General features: G+C 41.6%; 1 protein-coding gene across 1 annotated transcript; it reads left to right on the forward strand.

Moving 5' to 3' along the window:
* The first annotated feature begins 149 nt into the window (after positions 1-149).
* On the forward strand, positions 150-23,832 carry antxr1d (ANTXR cell adhesion molecule 1d). Its single transcript, XM_059359549.1, has 18 exons — positions 150-496; positions 6,052-6,123; positions 6,209-6,280; positions 6,632-6,713; positions 7,295-7,325; positions 7,400-7,473; positions 8,557-8,625; positions 8,715-8,795; positions 8,896-8,956; positions 13,544-13,642; positions 13,805-13,874; positions 16,560-16,638; positions 16,912-17,007; positions 17,478-17,516; positions 17,659-17,757; positions 17,829-17,993; positions 18,587-18,667; positions 22,607-23,832. Exons 1-18 carry the CDS (start codon positions 348-350, stop codon positions 22,904-22,906), a joined length of 1,719 nt encoding a protein of 572 aa, XP_059215532.1. The 5' UTR covers positions 150-347; the 3' UTR covers positions 22,907-23,832.
* Positions 23,833-24,049: the final 217 nt, after the last annotated feature.

Below are 24,049 nucleotides of genomic sequence, written 5' to 3' on the forward strand. Positions count from 1 at the left end.
ATTTTTTTTTTTTCATTCTCAATTTATTCTGAGTAATCCCACCCAGGATTTTTTTTTCCTGTGTAAAAGTGGAGTTTTGTATCTCTCCTCGGGTGTCGCTCCTCTCCTCCATCCTGCCTGCTTCCCTGCATGTTTTTTTCTCCCTCAGCTCAGAGAGAAGACTTGGAGAGCCCGGCTAAAACTGAACCAGACTCCTGAAGACTGAATGCACTGAACCAAACTGCTCTGAAAACCGAGCAACAGCGCGGTACACACACTCAGTCGAGTCAGAACCAGATGATAGAGAGAAAATGTGAAGATCTTTTAGTTGTCACAGTGTTGGAGTAGTCTGCAGTAAACCGGGAAAGATGGCGAGGACACAGACTCGCATGTTCCTCGCTTTGGCTTTGCTGGGAATTTTCTTCCTCGGTGTGTCGGTGAAAGGAGAGCAACAGGAGGAGGAGGAGGAGGAGAGGTCCTGTCAGGGCGCTTTCGACCTCTACTTTGTCCTGGACAAGTGAGTGTCCGATATTATTTACGGCTTTGTTACTTTCTCCTCGCTGCGCATTGCCATGCAACCGCCCAGTTGTTTGGAAACGCGGAGCGCATCAGTCACATTCAGTCTGTTGTTGTAACGATAAAGTAACTGCAAAGTTCAAGCTTGTAAATTCAGAAGTTCAGTATTAATAAATGTGCTTTTTGTATCACAATCAGTCCTAAGTAAGATGGTTTTAATTTAAAGGAGCACGGAGAGTACAAACTATTTCAACCCCCATTGTTTATCTTAAAGTGTGTTTTCACACATGTAGGCCTGTACATTATATTTGAAGGTGGGGGACTATATCAGAAATTGGGCCATGCTTTTCTTTTCTTTTCTTTTCGTCCGGTTCAAAGTGGAGAGGCAAACAGATTGAGCTTGTACCCACGGGATGTGGGCAGGGCGAGCAGGATGGATAGAGTTTCAGGCTGATGACGCCTGCGGACACAGCTGCAGCAGCAGCAGCCCCACAGCGGTGCTATATATGTGGCCTGCTCGGCGATCCTTTCTTCTCTCATCTATACTGTGGGCCAATTGTATCCTGGTGTGGTGACCAGGGGCTGGGTCCATTCTTCATTGTTTTCTGCGGGGAGTTAGATTTCTTTAATCTGATTCATGTTTTTATGGAGCAGAAACGGCAGAAAAACACGTGGGTTGTCACGACTTTCTACAAATCCCTTTAGTAGATTTGTGAATCTGCAGCTTAACCTCCTAACTTGCTCTCTGAATTACTAGGATGACACCTGAAGGAGATAATTCAACCACTTACCTTCCAGAAGTGTAAAACTCTTTTCTAAAGTATGCCCCATAAAATCTGCAGTATGTGAAAGTATTGCTACATCTGTATATGTAGGCCTAATGTTTTTATTTCATCTATTTCTTGAGCTTGTTGTCCTTTTTTGATAGAAGTCACTAGAGGTTTAACAGGAAATGGAGCACGAGAGAGCGATGATGACAAATTCTGATTTGAATCAGGGACATTGCAATTACTTCGGCCTGTGTCGATATACCGGTATTAATGACAACTGTGATATTTTTAAAAAAAGCAAATATAGATATCATGTTAATAACACAAATATAATAATACCGTGTTAATTGTTCAGTTTCTCACTTTGTTTCACTGTCTGTAGTAAGATTGTTTGGGGGTTTTGTGCAGTTATGGTTCTTGACTCTCTCCACCACACACTCATATTTTAGTCATTTTCTATATCTCTTTTTTATCTCTACTCTTTTTACAGACAGTGTTAAAGAAAGCCATCAATAGCATTTTTTTATTCATATTTTCTATGGATACCTTGATAATCATATAGTGAAAATCTGATATCTTGACAACCCTATTACCAACTCTTACGACATCTTTATGCCATTTTTACTGTTTCACCACCTGTAACTAAACAGACTCCTTGGTGGCCCAAATTGTAAGCCCTGAGGATACATATTAGGTCACCTCCCAGCCCTAGCAGACATAACTCATAATAATAAGGTATTTTAGGTCAGTAAAGATGTTTTTGCCAACTTTTCAGACTGTGTAAGTAAGCCAGTAGTAGTTATCCACGTGTAATCCCTCTGCAGGCTCTGTGCCGCTGTTCACAGCTACTCAGACATTATAATTGACATTTTTGTCGTATCTTGGCTCCAGTTGCAAGGTGAGATTAAGTTTGTGGACACAAAACGATCAGACATGTCAAAACACGTTAAGTGAGCAGAGAGGGAGAGGATGTCAAGGTTGAAAACAAGGTGAATTTGTTGCCCTATTTCTGTAAAGGAATAACAGGTTATAATGTCAAAAGAATAGCATGTTCCGAAAAGAAGTAGTGATTTAGCGGCGAAGCTGTTAAACACTGTGGTATCTGTGTAACATTTGAGAATACGGTGAGGTAATGGTTTAAAAGAGCTAGTTGTATGTCCTCAGTTGCCCTCACCTATGAACTGGACACGTTGAGTGACATTTCTCTTTTCTTTCGACACATTTCATGATATTTCAGATGTCAGCCACTCTTTAGTCTTTACCCTTTGATTCAAAAAGTTTCACAGGAGCCTGGGGAGCATGGCACGTCATGCATGGCTAAGCCTGTGGTACGCCTCTGTTTGTTTGACTGTCTGGACCTGCATGCTTCAGCAAGCCGTCAGGAAGCTTCTGCTCTTCCCCACCAAGATGGTAACGACTTGTTGGCTGAAATTCAGATCTTAAATGCCAAACAGTGACCTAATCTAATCTTCAGTGATAGAAAACGGAGCAAAATCACGCATTAGGGATGCTTTTACGTGTCTACACTGATCTGCACCTCTTCACTGTTTGGCTTTGGCTTCACTGTCCGGAGGGTTATGAGGCATGCTGGGTAGAGAATGTGTGTGCGCTCCACTGGACGCATCTCAGCACACAGAACGAACATTTAGAAAACATTCCTACACTCCACGTCTGACCCGCACCAAATACCAGGCTGCATTTTTCCCCGCTATCTGGTTGCCCACAAATAGAATAATAGGTGTTGTGTGTTATGGCTCAGAGATTTGTTTTCACTGATCCAAATTCTTGCAGCCAAAATAAGATCCTGTTCTAATATTATGCAAACTTAGCAATGCAGGTAGAAAAACGAATTCCTGAATGTTGAGTGATGGCAGTGATTTAAATCTGTAGCCTTCGAATGAAAAGAGATACCGTGTGCTGAACTGACTCTGAATTCATATTGCATTTCACTGAGAATGAGAAATTCCCTAATGCTGTCTTTAAAAGCAATTAAATCACTCATACAGTGTCTGCGGGGGTTGTTTTTATTAATGATAAATCTGTCCTAATTGAATCACATTTTAATCCAAAGAAAAATGCACAGAGCCCAGGGTAATATCTCCAAATTACTTGTTTTATCTGGACAAAATGTGAAAACCTAACAATATAAAACCACAAATATTCACATTTAGGAAGCTGCTGGATGAGTGCCTTGAATAGTTTATCAAATTTAAAACTTCCATTGTTCATTTTGAGCAATTATTTAACCATTCACTTCTACACAAAAGCCCCATTTCCACCCAAAGTTTCTACTTTTTAAGGAACTTAAAGGTTCCCTGTGTGCATTTCTACCACATTCTAAGGAGCCATGTAAATTAGCCAAATTAGTTTAGCTTCCATATGAAAAAGTGATGGCTGCAACTACACAAGAACAACAATATAGAGCAATGGACAGGCATCATTATTTGTGTGACACTGCAAACGTTCCTGCTGGATTTTGTCCCCAGCATAAATTATCAGTAAGGCCTAAATTCTACATAAAAAACAAACTGGTTTATGGCTGCAGATTTTATGGCAGCCTGCCCCAAAAGATCCTGTACTTTGGGAAAATACTAAACCAAAATCTGTAAAAAAAAAAAAAAAAAAATTTAAATCTGGGGGGGCAAAATAATGTCCCAGGAATTAATGTAGACCCTGGTGCCTGTGGTTAAAACAAAACGAGTTCAATGTTAATAAGGTCAACTCCTCAGTCATCATACACATATAAAGATGGCTTTGGAACCCTTTGCTTCACTCTCAGTTGTTGAATAGGTTTTACTTTAGCTGTGTTTTAAGACGCTCTCTGCCCAGTGCTGATTGTAACTGAGATTTTGTTGTGTATGTGTATCAGGTTACTCATAAGATTAAGATAAGATAGAGATTTGTTTTCAGAGTTGGAGACATGATTCTCCAGGAGACTCCTCCTGGCTTTTATAATGGATAAGTGGAGCAGGAAGCGACTGGTTAAACAAGGGGCACAAAAGAGCCGTAGAGAGTCTAACCAGCTCAGACTTTCACTCCGTTTATGACCCTGTTACACACACACAGCCCTGCTTGTCGCTGTTTGATGTTGCATCCTTCACAGACACTCGCACACACATTCCCCCCCTGCTGAGTGTTACTCCTGCGTCCCTCTGTTGTTCATGTCGCAGCCTTTTCACTTTGCGGACTGCCAACCTGTTGTTAGACTGGCTGGGCTCACTTGGACCATCTGTTCCCCCTCGCAGTCTCACACACACACATGCACAGTCACACAAACACAGACACTACACACACATACACACGCACACGGACACACAGGCCAGCTGCCTGCTACATGGTCGCTGCTAGAGGCGGCCTTCTACATCTGTCCCTGTCTAACCTCAACCCTCTGGCCCAGCAGCAATTAGCCCCCATTAGCAGCCCCCTGGGACTGGGCTTCATTAAGGACACTGTCATGTACGCAGCAGCATGAAGCAGGCTAACCAGCAGCTCTCACCGCTCGCTCACAGGTTACAGTCCGGACTAATGGAATGTGACTGAGTGGCCAGAGGAATGTCCTCGAATGTGGAGCGCTTAAACTGTCATGGTTGTTCCTGAAACATATCACACTCATTGAATCCACTTTGCACAAATTTGTACAAATCTTAAAACGTCCACTAGTTGTGAAATGCATCCTATGAAAAGTAATGGCCCCATTTTCCCCCGATATGGATTTGTTTTTTTTAGAAAATATTACTCAAATGCATATTTATTTTTGAGGTTTTGCTTTAATTTCTGAAGAAAATGTAGTTGTAGTCTGGGTTTTACCTACTGTACCTATGGTGCATTCACATGCTCCTCGAATGGTCTCATTTCTTGGAGTTGGAAGTCTTTTTTTTAAGCTTTGAAGCTTTTATAATGTGAAAAAAACATGGACACTACAAATATGTGTATTATGTTGCTCAGAGAGTTAAAACAACATGTTAATTCCCTAAAACCACTAAAATATTGCTTTACCTGACTTGTTATGAGTGTTAATTCTAACGTTTCTACCTAATCTAGGTCACTCTATGTGGACAGCAGCTAAAAGCTATAACCAAACTGCAACTTACATGTGAGCAAAGATATATACAGTACTTACAGAATTAGACTTACAGAATTATTACGTTTTTAACAGTAAACCCAACATCAACTTTTATCAATCATGTTTCTGTGTAACATGACCTCAACTTGGCCGGTTACCTATCAACATTTTTGCCTGCTTTCTGAGTTGTTTTTCAGACTTGACTGTGAGCGTTCCTGTGACTTTTCCCAGTCGGTCATTAGTTTTATTATTTGGTAATGGTCATGAACCAAATATTTGGGCAAATCAAAATCTTGATCAAATGATGGCGCCAGATGAAACGTTGAAGAATCCTCTAAATCATTAAATTTAGTTTTCTGGGAAACCCGAAAGATGTGGACACATCTCACTTAAAATGACCAATGTTGACCTCATGTTGGCAATAGATGAATAGTCAGAGGATTCCAAAGTCAGAAAGCTGGGGATAAATGAACATGATTGCATGTCTGTATCAGTTGGTGAGATATTTTAATACGGACAAATGTGGCAGACCAAACCAGTATAAACTAGTTTCACACAGTCTGCTTTGTTTTTAACTTATCAAATTTTTGTGTAAATAAGCCCAAACCCATTATCTCCCACATGTAATTCAATAAAATTTGGTTGTAGCTGATAATAATTAGTCATCTGTGGTAACACCACATTTTCTTCCTTATAAGGTTGTATTCTTGTTTTTGTTTTCAGATCTGGAAGTGTGAAGAACCACTGGATAGAGATTTACTCCTTTGTGGAGCAGCTGGCAGAGAAGTTTATCAGGTACAAGCAGGATTAGTCATTCGAGAATTTGGATTTGTTTTCTTGTTTTTGCCCGTGTTAATTTAAAGCAACTGTGTGTTTGCAGCCCCATGCTGCGAATGTCCTTCATTGTCTTCTCCACACGAGGAAACATCATCATGAAACTGACAGAGAACAGGTGAGACCCACACCTGAACACTTCTCTTGTGTTAGACATGTCCTCTCTTGTTGTGTCCATCTTTGTTTTTCTCAACATATTTTCTTGGAACTCAACTCAGCACACAATTCTCATCCAGCTTTATACAACCCACTAATATAAACTATTGCACTCAGTCTACAGAGGATGACTTTGGCTGAGGGCTTACCTTGGATATAACCTTAGTACTACAACTACTTGCCAACTCAAACCACTCTCTACCTCCCTCTTTCTAGCCCCTTCATTCTGAATATTTCTTCTGAATATCTCTTTTCCTAAGAACAGCTTTCCTCCAGTGTATTCTATCAGGCAGTCTGTCTGTTTATCCTACAGGGAGGCTATCGATGGAGGCTTACTGGCTCTGAGAAAGGTTATCCCTGGAGGAGACACATTTATGAACCTAGGCCTGGAGATGGTAAGGATGAGGCCGAGCACCCAACACGCCCAAGATGTTACTCTGGAAAATATTCTATGAGAATTAATTGGGCCTGGCAGCTGGAACAAGGGCCAATTAGATTAGTATGAGGAGTGGCTCAGATAATGGATGGCTTACAGCTTTTTGAAACTGCCAAGCTTTGTGAACAAGTATCTAACCAAGGCCTTGTACAATAAAGCATGAGTCTTCAGTTTAGTGTGGTCTTGTTCTCATTTTTAATTCAATCAGAGACATGTTTTGGTGGTGTAGGAAGGGCTCATGTTGATGTGAAAGCAAAAGAGCACTCGATGTAATAATCTCGAAGAGTTTCATCTAAATAGATGTCTGTTAAATTCTATCTATCGCAGATTAAGGATAATTTAAACTATACATGTCTTCAGCTGAGACTGAGCCCTGCCAGACCACACTGAGCAAAGTGATTTTTGTAGGCTGCCTTTGCTTTGCAACAATGCCAACATGTTATAAACCAGTGCAGGTTATTCTATTGTCAGAAACTCTATATTTAGTTGATTTAACTCTTTCAGAATCTTGACTAACTTTGCAATTCTTTGCATTTGCAGGCTAACGCACAGATCTATCAAGAGAAGCAGGGTAAGCTCTTTCCAATATGCTTGTCTACATTTAGTGCATTGTTTCAGAGAACATGAAAGTTTTGTGTTCTGCAGGGACAGCCAGCGTTATCATCGCTCTGACAGATGGAGAACTGAATGAGTGGCAATTTGACACAGCTCAGCGAGAGGTAAGATGGGATATCAAGTAGAGGGTTTTTTGCCAGAGGGTGGGTCATGTTAATGTAGGTGGCCACTATTTGTTTCCTTTGTTCTATGCCCATTTTGATCCTATTTTTGAGGGTCATGTTGTCATTGTTGTTCGGTTTTCTTAATGCTCTTTTTTTAGATTTCCAATATATGACATATTACAACCCTGATTCCAAAAAAGTTGGGACTCTAAAACATGAATAAAACAGAATATTTGCTTATCCTTTGTGACATATATTCAATTGTAAAACATACAAAGAATCAGGGTTGTGAGTTATTTCACAGTTTTGTTTTGATTGATGATTGGACACAAATGACTTGGCCTCTTTGGTGCTCCATTAACTGTTCACATTACTTTAAAGATTTAAGAATCTGTACTTTATTGCCAAGAATTTGCCTTCTGAAGCTGACCTAACCACACTGAACACAAGTGGAAAATGCTCACTTATTCATGTTGAATATTTTAGTTCCTGGGACGGTGAATGAAGAATCTGAAAATTCTGCATGAATTGAATTAAATGGGCCACTTTTAACAACAGCAATACAATATTAAAATGTGTATTAATAAACTCTCACACAACCTGTGGACAACTAAGTAACAGACAACTCATATGTCCAGTCATATACTTAGTGATTCTGTGCACTTTCGCTAAAACCTTACTAAAACATGCCCAAAAAGTCTTGAAGCATGCTATTCATCCATGCGTGAGACGGTTTATGCAGAATTATTTTAAATAGGTAAGGTTTAAGCAATAGTGGAGGCATGGGAGAACAACAAATTTACAAAAGTAACACCCGCTGGGTAATTAATATACTAATGGTCGTTTTTAGGGGGTAAAGTATTCCTTTAAAGTTGGTAAATAATTAAATAATTGGTATTTAAATATGGCCCACTTTTCTGGTGTTTTTTTTATTACATCACCTCTTCCCATCAAAATTTCTTCTCTGTAGACTAAGAAAGTCTGTGTTTTTTGAGAGATGTATTTGGCTCCATAAGCCTACCAGAGCCTCTTTAAAGCTCACTGCATTTTGGTTTATTTATTCTTCTTTTTCTTTTTTTACAGGCACAGAGGGCCAGGTCTATGGGAGCCATTGTTTACTGCGTGGGGGTCAAAGAATTCAACCAGACGCAGGTAGGATCCGCAGAACGATATTGAAGACGTTGCAAATACATAAGAAAGCAAACACTACTGTTTCCTTCTGTGTCTGTTTGTTTTTCTAGCTTGCAACTATTGCAGACACTGTGGAGCATGTGTTTCCTGTATGGGGAGGCTTCCAGGCCCTGAGGGGAATCATTGACTCAGTATGACACATACATACCACATGTATACACCGTGAGACACACACACAATCCTATTATGTAATTAAATTGTCTTGTGACCGTTTTTTCTCTGATCTCTCAGATCATCAAGAAGTCCTGCATTGAGATTCTGGCAGCAGAGCCGTCCAGTGTGTGTGCAGGAGGTAAGCGGTGTGAGGTGCGAGGGTTTCCCCTCCTCGTTAAGACACTGGGCAGTCACGGTGTGCGATTGTGTCAGATGACAGTCATCTAAAGCCTCTGGAGTGGAACATGAGGTTGAGTAATCGCATGGACGCTTATGACCGCGGAGTGACAGAGAGCGTATTGTCATTCACGGCCGGGGGAAATTAGCATAGCCGCTTCAGCACAGCGTGTGTGCAAAAAAGAGGAGGGGGAACGGGTGTTGGTCAGAGGAATTAGCCGTGAATCTTTAAGCATGGCTGCTTCTCTGGCCTAGTTTGCCACATCATATAATGTTAAATGGCTGTATATATATTTTCTTCTGTGTCCAGCTCTTCTGCTTCTGGACGGCAGTTTCAGAAAGCAGGAAACAGAATAACAAGTATAGAGATGGTGGGAGAGAGGCCAATATGTCTAGCCAGCAGGATGGATGAGCTTTGACATGACCTTATTAGGACTCACTTAGGAGAGTGCATTTGCAGCAGTGCTACCAGGACAACCAATGGAGATTAGCATCCATTAAAGGATATGAAGGTCGGAGAAAGGATATGAAGTAGAGAGGATTTTTAGAGCCATGAAAATGTTGCCTTGAAAGGACAAAAATGAGGAAGGAATAATAAAGAATCGCAGTTGTTCCCTTGTGATAATTACTGGTCTGTTGCCAGAGTCGGAGTGTGTCAGTCGACGTGCACCCAAATATCCTCCAACAGCCTCATTTATTATTCGATTGATGAGCAGTCTAATGGTCAGTGAACTAAGAAACCAAGGACCCACTTTAACTAAAGCCTGATTCTGGCCTAATTAATAAAGGGCAAAGATCGTGGTGCTTATAATGCAATGTCTTTGTTGTGAGACAATGTGTGTGCATAATATGCTAGTCTTTTGTTTCAAACATTTTTATGAGGATGTTCAGATTTGGTTATTTCCGTTGCCAAATTTTCTCAAAGTCTTGTCTTAAAGGATTAACTGGATTCTCTTAAAATGGTGATGGTCCATCAGTTCTGTGAGCCATAGTTTCAGTGTCTTTCTTTTTTCTAATAATACAATTTTTTTTCAGTGACAGGCCAATATGCCAGGAAGAATTGTTTAGTTTCCTAACATAGTCAAGATATCCCTGGAAATCTACAAATTTGATCTTGGGTTTATCTCAACATTCAAAATCTCTGACGAATAATATACAGCTCTCATTTTAGAAATCCAATACTTGCATATTACGGTTTTGATTGGCTGTAATTTGTCCCTTACTCAGAGCTTATTCTTGCAGTATAATGTAATATAGGGTTGAGTAGAAAATGACAGACCTGGATGGGTCGCTCCTATTACTGTGGTGATCTCTAGAGTGAGACAGGATTTTAAGATCTGATGTCAAAATGTCCTGTTGGTGGTTCAACATGTATGAAGTGAACAGGCTCAAGAGAAGCAGACAGATAAATACAAATTTGCTGAATCCGAAGTGACACCGACCCTTGTGTTGCATTTAACAGCTATTGGAAGCCTCTATGTGCAATTTCCTGTTTTGGATAAATATAGTTTTGTTAAATTCAACTTAGCTGGGATTTCCCCCTTTTTGAATGCAAGTTTAAAATTGTTCCAATAGAAACCACCAATGAATAAAGAATAAAAAGTTTTAATGCAGATATAATGCAGGGACTACTTAAAACATCATACTGGTATGATTTTATGCATCCAAGATTTAAATTGAGCATTTCTGAACTACTTTAAAGGAAATTAGAAAATGTCAGGATATATTGTGTAATGCAACATAGCCTAAAAAATATTGCAAATGTATTTCTAGGCCATATTGCCCAGCCCTAATGTTATATAATATTATTGTCAACCACTTGTCACAATTTAGAAAGCGTTTCTAAATTTCATATCCATCCACTCTGATGCATTTACATGAACTTACATAATGACATATTGCATAGGCATTGTGACAGTCTCTCTCTCTGCCTGCATGTAGTCACAAACCATACATGCTTTACACCAACACACAAGATGTTCTTTAGTCTGCATACACACAAACACACATCGTCAAACACATACACACATGTCCCTCACATTGATGTGAAGTGACCAGACCGAGCTGCCTGCAAACAGGCCATCAGACTGGACAGTGAACGTTGGGCCACACTATCAGACATGACAGCAGTGATTCCACACACACACACACACACACACACACACACTGAATTGGGCCTTAGATCTAACATGACAGCAGAGATTGCTGCTTTCATTAACGTCTGACCCTTTCCTCCCCGTTGTTCCGTCCTCCTTTGCCCCTCCCTGCCCTTCACTGTCCTGTCGCACTAACGTGATTGAAGAGCCGCTGTTCGGACAAGCCGTAGCCCATTTTCCCTGACACACACATGCATGTATGTGTGTATAGTTGCGCACATTCATACAAATCCAATCCTTGTCAAACGCTCAGGTGTAGATGTAAATGGACATGTGGCCACAGAGGCAGGCAGAAAGCAGAGGAGAGGGCAGAAGCTTATGTGTTGTACATGTCAGCAGGGCACCACCAGTCCCTGCCCACCATGTGTCTGACAGTACTGACCTTTTAGCCCATCAAGCCTCGGTGTGTGTGTGTGTTTGTGTCAGGGTGTGTGTATGTTCAGATTAAGACTTTGTCATTTTATACTCAGTGATTTATTAAGGACACACACTACAGGTGATTAGGGTTAAGATTTTAACAGATATTGTCATGAAACTTATCAATTTGATTACTTACATTAAGATAATTGTTTTTTTAATACAAGTTTTCTGAAATTGTGTATTAGACATGCAAACGAGGCAATAATCGGTCTCAGAATTAGACAACTGTCATTAAAGTAATATGTGCCATATATCATTTCCATGTGTTTTTGTGCGTGTGCACATGCGGCCCGTCACAGTGCAGCTCATGCTGTTTGATGGTAACATTGAGTGAAAGGGAGATGACTGCTAAAGCAGCCACAGCCTGAGCATTGGAAATAATTAGTGTTAAGCCCTCCAATTAGGCTGCACATTGTTGTGGCTGCAAACAGCAACAAACCACACAAACCATAATCAGTTTATGTGACAATGAATAGAATCCAAGTTGTATAAGATTATATTATATAGTTGTGATTTATCGTTCTGATTGTTGTGGCTGTGTTTTAAAGTAAAGTTGGGGCGGGAGGAGGGAGAGGACATGGTGAATAATATTAGGATCTGTATCATGAGATGTGTGGTTAATCGGGTGGTGTGTTAGTGTGTATGCACATGTAGAATCTGTGTCTAGTTGAGGAAATGACATGAGCATTACTGACAAGTTGCAAGTCATTGAACATCTGTAAATGCTGACAGACATGATTGTATGAGGTCAGCTTTGCACAGGATATTAGACATTTTACTTGGAGAAGGTTATTTTTTTATAAACTGTACAAACTAATGCAATGTGTTTAGTAATATTTATTATCTAATAAATGTATCATAAATTAAATATACATCTTATTCCTATTTTGTGAGGGCTCAGTTTCCATCTGTCTTGTCCATCATCACTTCCCCTCCTGGATCTCCTCCAACAGCAAATCTGCACTCTTCAACATTTTTCTCACAGCATCTGTAAATATGAAGACAAATTTAGAGTGATGTTTTTTTTCTCCACTTTGCCCTGCTTCAGTTTGTGTCTCTGTATTTATGGCTTTTCATACCAGCCTGCCTGACCTTTAAGGAAACACTGTTACATATATACACACACACCCCGTGATGTTTTATCCAGTGATCTTCACGCTGGAGCTTTAAATGTTAAAGGTGTGGCAAATGTTCACTTCTATTAGCCGGGATAATGCTAGAGGAAAGCTCTCTCTCTCTCTCTCACACACACACACACACACACACACACACACACGTTCAAACACTTGCCTGCAAACATTCATGCATTCATGTACAGAAGACATGCAGATGCTTGCACACATACAGTATGTACAGCATGTAACATGCAGATGCATACAGACATGTGTTAATGGTGCCATAGGTAAGGTCAGACCTACTTTGACAGTGCTGTGCTGTTGTCAGCCCTGCAGGCATGTTTTTAAGCAAGTGTTTTTTTCCCGCTCTCTAACATATGCTGGGTAGCAGCCACATAGACACTCCAGCATATGCTGGCAAGCCTCTGTCACTGCGCTTTAACAGTGCCTTGGGGAAACTAAAGGTCAGCGACACACACACACACATACACACAGATGCACACAGCTTCTGGCTACTGCACAGCACATATTTCTGAATAGCAGCACTTTTAGTGTTAGCACCATTGGAGCTTATTATGGCCTTTCCACACATGCACGCACAAGCACACAGATATAAACAAGCAGTAATGAAGCATGCACATGTTTCTCCTGCTTTAGTTGAGCACATCAGAGAACTGGAATGGCTGCCAGCACTCGCCATAATAAAATTTTCTTCTACTTCAAAATAAAAGACAGATTTTGATCTTTTACATTTCTCACATACAGATGAAATATGTGTCTTAACAGTGATATACATGAGTGTGCATATTGCTAATCATTTCTGTTGGTGCATGAATTTATTTTGTTTTTTCTTCTTAGACAGTTTCCAGGTGGTGGTGAGAGGTAATGGGTTTCTCCATGCCAGAAACATTAACCAGGTCCTCTGCAGCTTTAAACTGAATGATACACTCACTGTGGGTAAGTTCTGCAAACATGCACAAGCACAAATAAGCTTACACTTGATGCATCATGGGATAGTGGTTTGGCTTGTGCATTTAAGAAGAATGTGGGAAGCGTGTTTAAACTGCAGATGTTAAAAGTTCTCCTACAAAAAGTGTTATTTTATTTCTCCCTGTGCAGATGAGAGGCCAGCTGGAATAGAAGATACCTTCCTGCTCTGCCCTGCTCCTGTTGTGGAGGAGGTTGGGAGGTGAGCTGCACATCTCTTTTGGCTCTCACTGCCTTTTAACCCCATCATTCCAGTTGCTAAACTCCATGTTCTGCTGTAACGCTCGAGCACAGATATTTGCCAGCTGCACGCAAGTTTAGTGTGGACACAGAAGAATGCTGTCCTTGAACAAATTAGGGCCAAAGTCATTGAGTGTCTGTGATCAATCAGTGTTTGTCACAGCTAACGAAGCCAGACACCAATCACAAGGGGACAACAGGAGTAGAGCCCAGGAACATGAGTTAATGAGAGCCTGCTGGAGAGGACCTATGTGTGTGTGTATTTGTGTGTTGTGTGATGCATCCCACTATCTCCGTCTGACACTTTGGGAGAGTGAAAGTGTGAGTGGAGTCAGCGGGGCAGTGTAAAGTTTCCTCTGAGGGCTTCCAGCTTTGCTCCTAGTGATTCAGAGCAGAAGTTTGTTGCGGGCTGGACAGAGCGAAGCCGCAGGCTCAGCTCAGAAAGGACCGAGGCCCAGCAGCCCTCCCGTCCCCGCCGCCTGCAGTCCTGTGCATAATTATACACACTGGCCTGCGGCCTCAGACACCTCCCAGTCATCATCTGTCTTGTTGCTGTCACTCAGATTTCCAGCGTGATTTGAGCTTGTCTTATCTGCCAGTGAAAAGTACTGCTTTGATGGGGAAGTACTGTTCAGAGATGGGGAAAAAGGAGATTTTGTTTTCACACTGTGGCAACAGGGAGATTTAAGAGTCTGTCACATACAGTATTATTTTACTCATACATTATGACAGACTTAGCACATGGAATTTTAATTTTAACTTGCAGACAATATTGGGATTGGCAAAAATACAGCAGCAATTCCCCTAAATCACCATCCAGCCATAGTTGTTGCCAGTGTGGGTTTGCTGCAGGTTGGACTGCTCTTCCTGAGTGCAGACAGGGAGCATCATTATACACTGCAATGGTGCCTGAAGGAGGTGTCCCTCCATGTAACAGACGCCCATTAGAGCAGAGTCAGCACTGCCTGTGCACCCTGAGTGCTGCTAAAGAGGAAGTCAGCTGTGAATGGCTGAAGGGCCCAGAGAGGAGGCCAACAGCTGGCTTATGAGTTCTGGGCTGCTGTGCAGATAGATGCAGATAGAAGTAGTAATGTGTATTTAAGTGAGTGCCACTGTGAAGGCTGGACAGGTGTTTAAGACACTAAAGTATTTCCATCTACAGCTCTGCTTTTACCCCTAACAAAATCCTCCTCATGATCCAAGATCATCACATTTTATATTGGATAAAATATAAAATCAACAACTACTGTATTGAAAGTTGAAAGTTTTTTCATTTTCTTTTCTTTCATTTTATGGATCGAATCTTAATCAATAATGAAAACAATCAATAGCTGCAGCACTAAAATGTCAGATCACATTATAGCGGAACCACTTCCTGTTTTGGGGTTGTAAAGTCTATATGTGAGGTCTGAGGGACTCCAGCTCCCAGCATCACCTCTTCACCCAAACCCCAAAGACCCTCACTCACCTCCTGCTCCACCCAAACCTTGTCGGATATAATGAAGTCATTGATGCTGCCGTCACACAAATCTATGTTGACTGGGAACCTTGCGGATGCAGCTCCCCCTCCTGCGCGCACACACACACACACACACACACACACACACACACACAGGGCAAATACATACATAGTGGGCAGATTGATGATTGATAGGGGCTGAGATCTATCTGTCAGAGAGGAGCTGATAGCACCGTGTCCCCTGCCTGCCTGAAAGGAGGGCTGACCATATCATGGGGAAGGGGGTAAAGAAGTCGAAGAAAAGATGAGTGGCACCTGCACCGCCAATTTCCTACTCTGAAGTCAGTGTCAGCATGAGTTATGAGACGAGCTACAGCGGCGCGGGTAGGATACAGGAGGCGAAAACAGAGTCTGTGATTGAGGAAGTGAGGAGGGGGTCTCAGAGGGGAGGGACAGTGCTGAAGGGATGTAGAACCGGAAAGGCCCTCCCCCTACCATCCCCCTCTCTGTTTCCTCTCCTCTGCCCCTCTCCCCAACCCTGTGGTGACCTCCTCCTCCTTCTCCTGTTTGCCCCCTCCTCAAATCTAAACCCACAGCTCAATGCCCTCCTTGTCTCTGCCCCCCAGAACCATAAAGACAGCACAAGATGCCTTTCTGCATTCTTTTTCAAACTACAATCCATCTTGTTTTTATTCATATTTATAAAGAAATGTATGAATAACATCTCAATTCTATACAGTCATTGCTTCCTCGATGTCCTGTCCACTTTCCAACCAAAAACTCAATGTTTTCCCCCGGTCTCGTGTCCCTGCCCTGCCTATCTTTGTGCAGATATCAGCACTGAATCGTGGAGAATAAGAAGTCATTTAGCTGTCTGTGGTTTCCACATTAGAGGTCTGGGTCTGATCCAAACAGAAGAGATTCCTTCTGTGGGTGGAGAACTCCCTGACCTCCTTAGAGACTTTGGCTTTGTGTCTATGTCAGCATGTTTGTGTGCTTATAAGGCAGCAAGTATGGACAAAGTAGATGGAGGAATGTGTTTGACACCTCGGGCAAGCTTGTACAGTAGCCGTAACAAGACCGCGAAAGTATGCACACAAGCAGATGTGCACTCAAGCGTGTGATGTGTTTTGTGTTTTTCTGTGTTGGACGGTTCGACCAATCATGAGTTTTCATGTGTTTTTGCAGGGTGATCTACCTGCAGGTGAGCATGAATGAAGGTCTCTCCTACATCACCAGCTCTGTTCACATCACGACTACTGAATGTGTGAGTACATCCTGTGTATACAGTCTGCACTATCACAACAACACATGATGATATTTCCCTCGCATGCTCCTTTATTTGTACTTTCAACCTTCTTATTTTCTCTTGGTTCTCTAGTCTTCTTCCTCTCTCCTTCCTCTCTGAGGTCTCCTCTGTTGTGTCTGTCATCAGAGGGGGCTGTGAGTACTTTAGCTTTTCATTTTCACCTTTTTTTCTCGTCTTTTGTCCTTTGATCCAGTTTAATCTCAATCAAGTTGTTTCTGTGTTTGTGTGCAGTTTGACGGAACCATCGTGCTTATCTCGTTGCTGGTGGTGTTTCTGCTGTTGGCTCTGCTGCTGATGTGGTGGTTCTGGCCTCTCTGCTGCACTTTGGTAAGTTTGAACTTTAGACTTTGGTATCATAAGTCGTTTGTTGACATGTATGGCCTACTCAATGGGCCAATCGGACACAGGCTCATGCTCAAGGGCCTAAAGTGTGAGGGGCCCCCAAGGCCAAAGAGATGCATACCACCCAGGACTTTAAAAAAAACCCATAAAGAAACGTAAAAGGACTACAAAGAGATGCAAAACAGCTGCAAAGTAACACAAAGATACTCACACCTACTATGAAAAGGGAAAAACAACCACAAAGAGACACAAAACGACTTCAAAGAGACACAAAAAACTACAAAGACCACAAAAATTACTGAGAAGACACAAAAAACAACTACAGAGAGACATAAAATGATTAAAAAAGGAGCAAAACAACCACAGACACTAAAGGACTACAAAGCGACACAAAAATAACTATAAAGATGGATAAATGACTACACAAATGGCTTCTTCTTTGTTTCAATCTTCAGGTGATTAAAGAACCTCCTCCACCTCCTCCTCCAGAGCCAGTAAGACTTTTTCTCTCTCTTATTATAACAAATTATTAGTGTTGTTGTGAATACGGTAGTATTTGTAGAATCTGTGTTAATACTAACAATAGTATGTTTGGGAGAATATGAGCTGTGTCATGTAACTGAGTCTCACTCTCAGGAGTCAGATGATGAGGATGGGATGCCCAAAAAGAGGTGGCCCACAGTGGATGCATCCTACTATGGAGGAAGAGGAGTGGGCGGCATAAAACGCATGGAGGTATGTAAGCACACACACAGTCACACAATTTTAACACTTAAAAGAATATACATTTAATGAAGCTCTTCTAGGTGCGTTGGGGAGAGAAGGGCTCCACTGAAGAAGGTGCGAAGCTGGACAAACCTAAGAATGCAGTCGTAAAGATGCCAGAGCAGGAATTTGAACCGTATGAGCCCAAGCCGCGGAAATCACCACGCCGCCCCCCGCAGCAGAGGAGATGGTACACGCCCATTAAGGTTAGTCTTTTATGCAATTAAAAAAACTCCCTTAGAGGACGAAAATGACGATGTAAAAAAAATGCTAAAAAAACTAAATATTTTAACCAACTTCAATCCAGATCATCACTACCAAAAATCAATTAATTCACTTTTAGAATTTGAACCCTTGTAATACCAGTTTGTTTACATAATGCTGCTTTTGTCATTTAAACACCCCACAAAAATTGAATCATTTTTTTTGTAAACATTTTTGTAAACATTTTCCTGGAAACCAGGAAAGTACAGCGTAGTATCTACTGTATTTTCCTGATAACACGTAGCACATTTTCTCAGACATGAGAAAATGGCTAATTCTGGTGGAAAATGGTATAATCCGGGATTTTAATGCTGTAATGGCCAAAACATTTTGGGAATTTTGTCAGACCCTTAAGGACTTTTGTCAAAAATTACAAAATAAAACTCTCACACTTTTGCCATCATTTATGTTCTATGCATTAACAGAGCCAAAAAGAATTGATGATTAAAAAAATATTAATAAAAAAATCCCTAGTGTGCCACAAGGATTAAATGTATGTTTAAGATTAAGATTTTTTTCTTCCTGTTTTCTGCAGGGGAAGCTGGACGCTCTGTGGGCTCTGTTCAGGAGAGGTTACGACCAGGTGTCTCTGATGAGGCCGCAGGCTGGAGACGAGGTGAGCCTGACACTCAACTGGTCTCATTTCATTTTTTATTTTCACCTAAAACATGACTAGAAAAGCCAAAGCACCACAAACAGGCCGATGACTGATACAAAACTATAATTTGGTAATTATGTGTAATTTGGTGGATTACTCTGTGGGTAACAACCACCTAAAAGCTTTTTTATGAGCTGGATGGTACTGAAGGTTTTAGTGGGTTTTCCGTCTCTGTATGTGGACAATTGAGCATCTGCATTCTGTCTGTCACGTTGCATAAAGACAACACGTGTCAATGAGCAGTGTGTCCTCAACACAGCAGCTCAGTACTGATTTTCTACATGCACACTGACACACACACACACACACAGAGTGAGTCAATGAGCCACTGATACTGCTCTCTTCGTCAAAGCTGCCATTGTTCACGCACAAGCAGTACTGTACTCTTTGAGAATTCCCTGTGACTCCCAGAAAATGACTGGCTTGCTATCAGGTTTCCAAATGGCATGTTACACACTCACTTTCTACTTCCAAGTGATAATTATAGTAGAAAACAGCGTCCGACTGGGATTTATTTTAGCTGAAAATTTTAATGTGGCCACCACTGCTACCCAATGTGATAAAACAAGAGAGCGCAGAGCAGGCTCTGTTATCTAACCTTGACCCAGTGCATGGCATCCCATAACCCCACGACGTGTTTTCATCATCATACTGGTTGTCATGGTGCCACAGCTGCTCCGTTGTAAATGGTTTCATTGTCGCCCCTCAAAGCGGACGCCATATTGCTGGAAAAAGTATCGATTTGTTCTCTGAATGGCCTGATTCATCTTTACCAGTAACAGTGTGTGTGTTTCTACTGTAGCTGGAGTCTGTAAAAGTGGTCATCATTAATGGTTTTATCCCCTCTTTCCATCTTTTTTTTTTTAAAGCGGCACAATTAATCTCTGTCAAGGCAGAAGTTTCTTGAGTCTTTGTCAGCCACTTTCTGTGGAGCTGCGGTTCAACAATGACCCCCACAACTCCCTTCACGAGTCATTAACTGAGGAAAATAAAATGCCACTCCTCACATGGATAGAAATAAAGGGGGGAAAAACACTTTTGTTGCAAAGCAGATAGTTTTGGTAATAGCCATATCAGACATGAAAGACGACAATGATTTCTCATGTTGACAAAGGCAGGGCAAAGATCTAAAGTCCCCAAAGTTGTAATGCAAAAGCAAGAAGCTGCAGCTGGATGACAAAAAGCCAAACAAGGTGGCAAAAAGCACAGCGATAACTAGCACGGATCAGACTTCTCCATGCAGATTGTTAACCAGCAGCTCAGGAGGAGCTCGTCCTGCTTTCTCTCCACATTACTCCTACTTCACTGCCTCTGCAAACGGCCATCAGCGGGGCTGCCAGTTTCTGCCACACTCTCCGTTTGCGTTTGATCTGTCCCTACAGTGTGTGCGTGCGTGCATGTGTGTGTCACTGCAACGTGTGTGTCAGCTCCGCCGAGTGAGCGTCACACAAACAGATGGGGAGTTGAAAGGCCACGAGCCATATTGTGACAGAAGAGATTCCCTTCTTTTGTCCCCAGAGCTGATGGCCCCGTCACAGCACAGACCAGACCAGAGGGCGGCCACCATCGCTCTGGCCTCACACACACACACACACACACACACACACACACACAGCACCGCCCCTTCTTCCGCCTCCTCTCTCTTTCACCACATCACTTCACTGAAAGGATCAGTTTGCCCAAATTACATAAACAAACATTTCACACTTAGCTCAAGTGCTATGTAGCAATGCAGACAACTTTAGTTGAACTAAGGTTGTGTCTCAAATTACAGTGAAGCTGAAAGAAAATGTGTTTGTGGTGCAGTTTTCAGTAGGTTGTGGCAGTGCACTGCAACATATTTGGTGTAATTTATTTTGGTTTCATCTATTTTTATTTATTATTTTTATATATTTAATATATTTTTAGTACTTTTCAGTAGTAACTGACATTACAACATAGATGATCTTTTGTCTTATTTATTTGTATTTATTTGAGATTATGCATTTTTATATATATATATATATATATATTTTTTTTTTTTTTATTTTATTTTTTTTTTTTTATTGACTTTTAAAAATTTGTTTTTGAGTTGAATTATATTTAAAGTTCAAGAAAATCCACTTTTTTAAGTTCAATAAATGCATGACGATCTCAATATTAACCAAAATAATTGTGGATATGATTTGTACCATAATCAAGCAGCTCGACTCAAAAAATATGTATTATATAAAATATGTATCTCTGTTATTTGGGTAAACCAACTCTTTAATACATAATCTCTCCATGTCAGAGCCTGACATGTATCTAAGTATTCAGGCTTCAGAGCAGCACATGTATTCTGTGAAGTGTGTTAACTCTTGTGAGCACATGGAGCATTTTCCTTATGTGAGTGGATCGCTGTAATGTCATGCGAGGTGACAGGCAGAGCTGTCAGTTCAGATGTACATCTCCACTCTCTCGACTTTTTCCCGTTTTCTTTACTACGATGTTGACAAATGTGCACGTGCATCGGTTCCCTGTAAAGTATCTGCTTTATGTGTGTGTGTTTGTGAAGGAAGGGCAAAGTGTCTGGGGCTCGGGAGGAGAAACGGAGGCTGGACAGAGGAGTGGTGTGAAGAGGGGATGCTGGAGGTGTTTTAGGGTTTTGTTTTTCTTCTAGAAAGGCGTTGAGGGTTTGAAGTAAACAATCGCCAACAGGGGAAGTAAAGCAGAGACAGACATCACAGCCAAAGGGGCACACACAGGGAGACTGACCATTATAAGAGGCACATTGCTGACCTCTCAAACAACTCATCCATGTACTTAAAGTGAAAAAATCTGCTCCAATTTTCTGCTACTACACCAATCTTGTGTTTTTGGTTCTCTCTTGCAGCCAGCCCCCTAACCTTTCTGTCCCTCTGTTTCTGTTATTCATGAGGCTGAGGTTTCATTCAGGCCATATGTTCTGGTGGAAGCATGCTTACAGTCACACACACACACATAAACACACTCATATTCATGAGCTTGTGCTCTCATTGTGTCCATATGCTCTCTCTGGTGTTGTGCTGCTGCTCTGCTGCTCACAAACTGGCCTTTTCACCACGGCCCGGCGTCAAGACCGAAGCAGTCACCCCCCCAACTGGGCTGCCCCCAATCAATTACGCACCCCTCATACACACACACACACACACACACACACACACACACACACACACACACACACACAGACAAAGGCCCCCTCAGTCACAAAGCTACAGGGTCCTCTTATTGGCCCCTGGGTGACTTTAGGGCCTCTCTGTTTAATAAGGTGTTATAATCAGACCACCAAGGGTCTGTGACACAGAGACCTACTCTCCATCCTTCAAACACACACAAACAGACACACACACACAAAGTCTTGTTCAGTCAGTGTCTGCAGAAGGATGCTATGCAGAGAACAGAGAGGAAAACCATCAATGAGAACAATAAGAGAAGCGTTCCATTCTCTCCGACTTGTAAATTATGTTAAATGCTAAAGGGGCCTCTGTTAACTATTGTGGTGATATTTAAATCCCTCCTTTACATTCCAACAAGTCGAGCACATAAGAGACATAAACCACTTTCTGTTCTGCATCAGGAGAGGCCGAGGCACCTCGAGAAAGGAGGGGAAATGGGGAAAGCTGCAGACTGCAAAAGCGTGTGTGTGATAACTTTGTCCGTGCCTGTCTTTGCTAGCATCACAGCTATTGTAGTGCAGGTGTGGACAGAAGACAGAAGCAGCTCTGTGTGCCCTCCGGGGCCTTAGACACACATGCCTCTGTCAGCAGAGCCGGGCAAAGACTCACAAAAAACACTCTGGCTGTTGGTTCTAAGGCGCTCATTGATTTTGCACAAAGATGCATTGCATTTGAATCTCTATTCTGCATTGAAATGATGATGTGTTTGTGTGTCTTGCAGGGTCGCTGTATTAATTTCCAGCGGGTCAAAAATGAGGAGTCCATCGCAAACAACCGGGCTCCTCCTCGCACACATCACTCTCCCTCTCCGCCGTCGCCTCCTCCTCCGCCCGTTGAACAGCAACCTCTAGTCTCCAACTCCGTCCCCCGCACCAAGCCTCCGTCGAGAGGGCCACGCACCACGCCGCCCTCCCGCGCACCACCTCCGGTGCTCCAACCCCCTCCAGGTCCACCCCCAATTCGTGCACCACCAGGGCCCCCAGGACCCCCGCCATCTCGACCCCCACCCAGGCTCTCCTGATGAAGACGGGGCCTCCAATGAACAACTGATACATCAGCTCATTCTATAAAAAACCCATGTCCTCCTTTCACCCCAAGCACAGCAGAGAGGCGCAAAATCTTAGAAGCCAGGAGCTCTGACTGGAAGCTCTGTGCTTTGTTGCTGGACAGCAAAAATATTTATCTGATATCAAAATCCGCTAGTTTCATCAAAGATAACATTTTTTTTGTCGAAAAAACACAAACATTATAGAAACAACAAGCATGTAGTTAGTTGATTAAGCCTGTTTGTACAGTATTAGATGTCATGTTGACTTGTGGGAAGAGGAAGTGCAATTCTTTCTGGAAATACAACAAAAAGGATTTATGTGATGTTGAAAGTTATATTGTGATAGTTTGTGTATGAATGCTGACAGTAAATCATTTACTATGGGTTGGTAGAGAATAATGATGTGGAGCGAGGATGTGGTGAAAGATGGAAGTGATGTTGGTTATGTTGTTTTTTTTAAATGTACACTATCTTAGGATGAAAATCATCATTTTACCTTTTCAACAAAAAAAAAACTTTTTTTTACATCCAAGTAAGACGTTTAGTGTAACAGTTCAGTGATCTTATTGCAACTGCAGGGCAGTTTCTTCATATTTTATTTATTTTAATACAAGCCCTGTCTGCATCTGTTTTCTATTTACTATCAGGTGGGTTTCTGGGTTCACGAGTCTTTGCGGGAGGAGAATATCCACATGGATATAAGGAAGCATCCTGGCTTTGCGCCTGATGCATCTGTGGTCTTATTAGAAACGAGTGAAAAAGAAAGCATTTGAAATGCACGAATGCATTGAAATTAAGTATTTTCAGGGTTCACCTTTATACTGCATTTACTGACTGAAATGATCGTTTGCATTATTTCTTTATTAACAACCTTTGTCTTCAATAAACAGTGTTTTTTTTAGTGGTGTCTGGCAGTGATTTCTTTCACAGTTAAAATTGTTAGAAGTATTATATTTCAGGATGACTTGTTTTTTGCAGTCATATTGTGAATCAGCTTACAAACACATTGGGGTCAATGCAGCAGACACCTAATGGCATATTTATTAGTTAATTGGATACTGCCAGATGCAACATTTGGTGATATAATGCGTTCTTTTGGAAAAGTCCTTTAATTAA

This window comes from Centropristis striata, chromosome 20, assembly GCF_030273125.1.
Source record: "Centropristis striata isolate RG_2023a ecotype Rhode Island chromosome 20, C.striata_1.0, whole genome shotgun sequence".
Classification (NCBI taxonomy): Eukaryota; Metazoa; Chordata; class Actinopteri; order Perciformes; family Serranidae; genus Centropristis; species Centropristis striata.

Excerpts from the sequence above, each read along its gene's own strand:
- antxr1d (XM_059359549.1), top strand. The coding sequence starts at position 348 with ATGGCGAGGACACAGACTCGCATGTTCCTCGCTTTGGCTTTGCTGGGA. Across the intron at positions 497-6,051 it reads CTCTACTTTGTCCTGGACAA|ATCTGGAAGTGTGAAGAACC; the intron begins GTGAGTGTCCGA and ends TTTTGTTTTCAG. Across the intron at positions 18,668-22,606 it reads GGCCGCAGGCTGGAGACGAG|GGTCGCTGTATTAATTTCCA; the intron begins GTGAGCCTGACA and ends TGTGTCTTGCAG.